This window comes from Oncorhynchus clarkii, unplaced genomic scaffold (assembly GCF_045791955.1).
Source record: "Oncorhynchus clarkii lewisi isolate Uvic-CL-2024 unplaced genomic scaffold, UVic_Ocla_1.0 unplaced_contig_3734_pilon_pilon, whole genome shotgun sequence".
Taxonomy (NCBI): Eukaryota; Metazoa; Chordata; class Actinopteri; order Salmoniformes; family Salmonidae; genus Oncorhynchus; species Oncorhynchus clarkii.
The window spans coordinates 12,501-14,871 of NW_027259685.1; the positions used below are offsets into that span (position 1 = coordinate 12,501).

The following is a 2,371-nucleotide window of genomic DNA, read 5'->3' on the forward strand; positions in this document are numbered from 1 at the left end:
TACATGCTCAGGCACCAGCCACTGTTAATACAGGCATTTACAGCCACACACAACTCACACCTTGAACAGAATATTCAGGGTTGATAAAATCACACAGCAGAACAGTAATGAAGCAGTTAAAACACAGTGGAACTCTCAATTCAGCAATACACACACACACACAAGGCATGCTCTCTCTCACACACACACACACACACACAAGGCATGCTCTCTCTCACACACACACACACTACGCATGCTCTCTCTCACACACACACACACACACACACACACACACACACACACACACACACACACTACGCATGCTCTCTCTCACACACACACACACACACACACACACACACACACACACACACACTAGGCATGCTCTCTCTCACACACACACACTAGGCATGCTCTCTCTCACACACACACACACACACACACACTAGGCATGCTCTCTCTCACACACACACACACTAGACATTCTCTCTCTCACAAACACACACACTAGGCATTCTCTCTCTCACACACACACACTAGGCATTCTCTCTCTCACACACACACACTAGGCATTCTCTCTCTCACACACACACTAGGCATTCTCTCTCTCACACACACACACTAGGCATTATCTCTCTCACACACACACACTAGGCATTATCTCTCTCACACACACACACTAGGCATTCTCTCTATCTCACACACACACACACACACACTAGGCATGCTCTCTCTCTCTCTCTCTCACACACACACACACTAGGCATGCTCTCTCTCTCTCACACACACTATTAATGCTCTCTCTCTCACACACACTAGGCATGCTCTCCCACACACACACACTAAGCATGCTCTCTCACACACACACACTAGGCATGCTCTCTCACACACACTATTCATGCTCTCTCTCACACACACTATTCATGCTCTCTCTCACACACACACTAGGCATGCTCTCTCACACACACACACTAGGCATGCTCTCTCTCTCTCACACACACACACACACACTAGGCATGCTCTCTCTCACACACACACACACTAGGCATGCTCTCTCTCTCTCTCTCTCACACACACACTAGGCATGCTCTCTCTCACACACACACGCTAGGCATGCTCTCTCTCTCTCACACACACACACTAGGCATGCTCTCTCACTCACACACACACAAGGCAGTTTATTCAGCATAAAATGTCAGTGTCTCTGCTTACCTTGTGGCGTTTGTTTGGGTTGGTAGCGAATGGTTCAAAGATACACACTGTGTTCCCATAGGACGCAGCAATCTAAACAGAGTAATGTTCAATATCCTAACATTAATCAGTAGGTTTACACACCAGGGTTAATGGTGCAGTCAAAGGAGAGGAGGGGAGGAGGGGAGGAGGGAGGAGAGGAGGAGAGAGGGAGGAGGGAGGAGAGGAAGGGGGGGAGGAGGGAGGAGAGGAGGGAGGAGAGGAGGAGGGAGGAGGGAGGAGAGGAGAAGGGAGGAGAGGAGGAGGGAGGAGGGAGGAGGGAGGAGAGAGGAGAGAGGAGGGTGGAGGGAGGAGAGGAGGAGGGAGGAGGGAGGAGGGAGGAGGGAGGGAGGAGGGAGGAGAGGAGGAGGGAGGAGAGAGGAGGGAGGAGAGGAGGAGAGGAGGAGGGAGGAGAGGAGGAGGGAGGAGGGAGGAGAGAGGAGGGAGGAGGGTGGAGGGAGGAGAGGAGGAGAGGAGGAGGGGACAGAAGAAGAGAGCAAGGAGAAGAGAACAGAACTGCATTTGTCATCACAACATTATTGTAACTACGTGCGTGCGTGTCTTACCCTGCCCAGTTGGTGGGAGCACTCGACACAGCCCACCTGGATGTTGCCATTTTGAGCCCCAGGGATGATCTGAACACACTCAAAATCACTGGCCAAGATCACTATATCACAGCCTGAACCATAGGCCTGGGAGAGGAGACAGACACACAGACAGATTCAGTCAATTCAGTCAATCCAACAAAATGCAAGAGCATTTTGCAGCCTGGTCCCACATCTGATTGTGCCATATTACCAATTTGCTGAGACAATTTTTTTAATGTTTTTTATTTAACCTTTATTTAACTAGGCAAGTCAGTTAAGAACAAATTATTATTTACAAAGACGGCCTACCCCGGCCAAACCTTAAACCGGACTACGCTGGGCCAATTGTGCGCCACCCTATGGGACTCCCAATCACGGCCGGTTGTGATACAGCCTGGAATCGAACCAGGATCTGTAGTGATGCCTCTAGCACTGAGATGCAGTGCCTTAGACCACTGCACCACTCGGGAGCAATGACCAGTAGAGCTGAAAGGACAGCACAAACAGATCTGGGATCAGGCTACATATACAGTCCACTCCTCCTGGTAGGTAAATATACCTACTGAGACTGT

The 2,371-nt window shown here is 50.2% G+C and overlaps 1 protein-coding gene across 1 annotated transcript in view; it reads right to left on the reverse strand.

Annotated features, from left to right (window-relative positions):
* Window positions 1-1,904, reverse strand: part of LOC139400698 (dmX-like protein 2) — a gene marked incomplete at both ends in the record, with an annotated part of 11,897 nt that extends 9,993 nt beyond the window's left edge. The window contains 2 exons of the mRNA XM_071145386.1: window positions 1,195-1,266; window positions 1,779-1,904. Coding sequence (XP_071001487.1) covers window positions 1,195-1,266; window positions 1,779-1,904 — 198 coding nt within the window. The remainder of the gene's footprint in view (window positions 1-1,194; window positions 1,267-1,778) is intronic.
* Window positions 1,905-2,371: the final 467 nt, after the last annotated feature.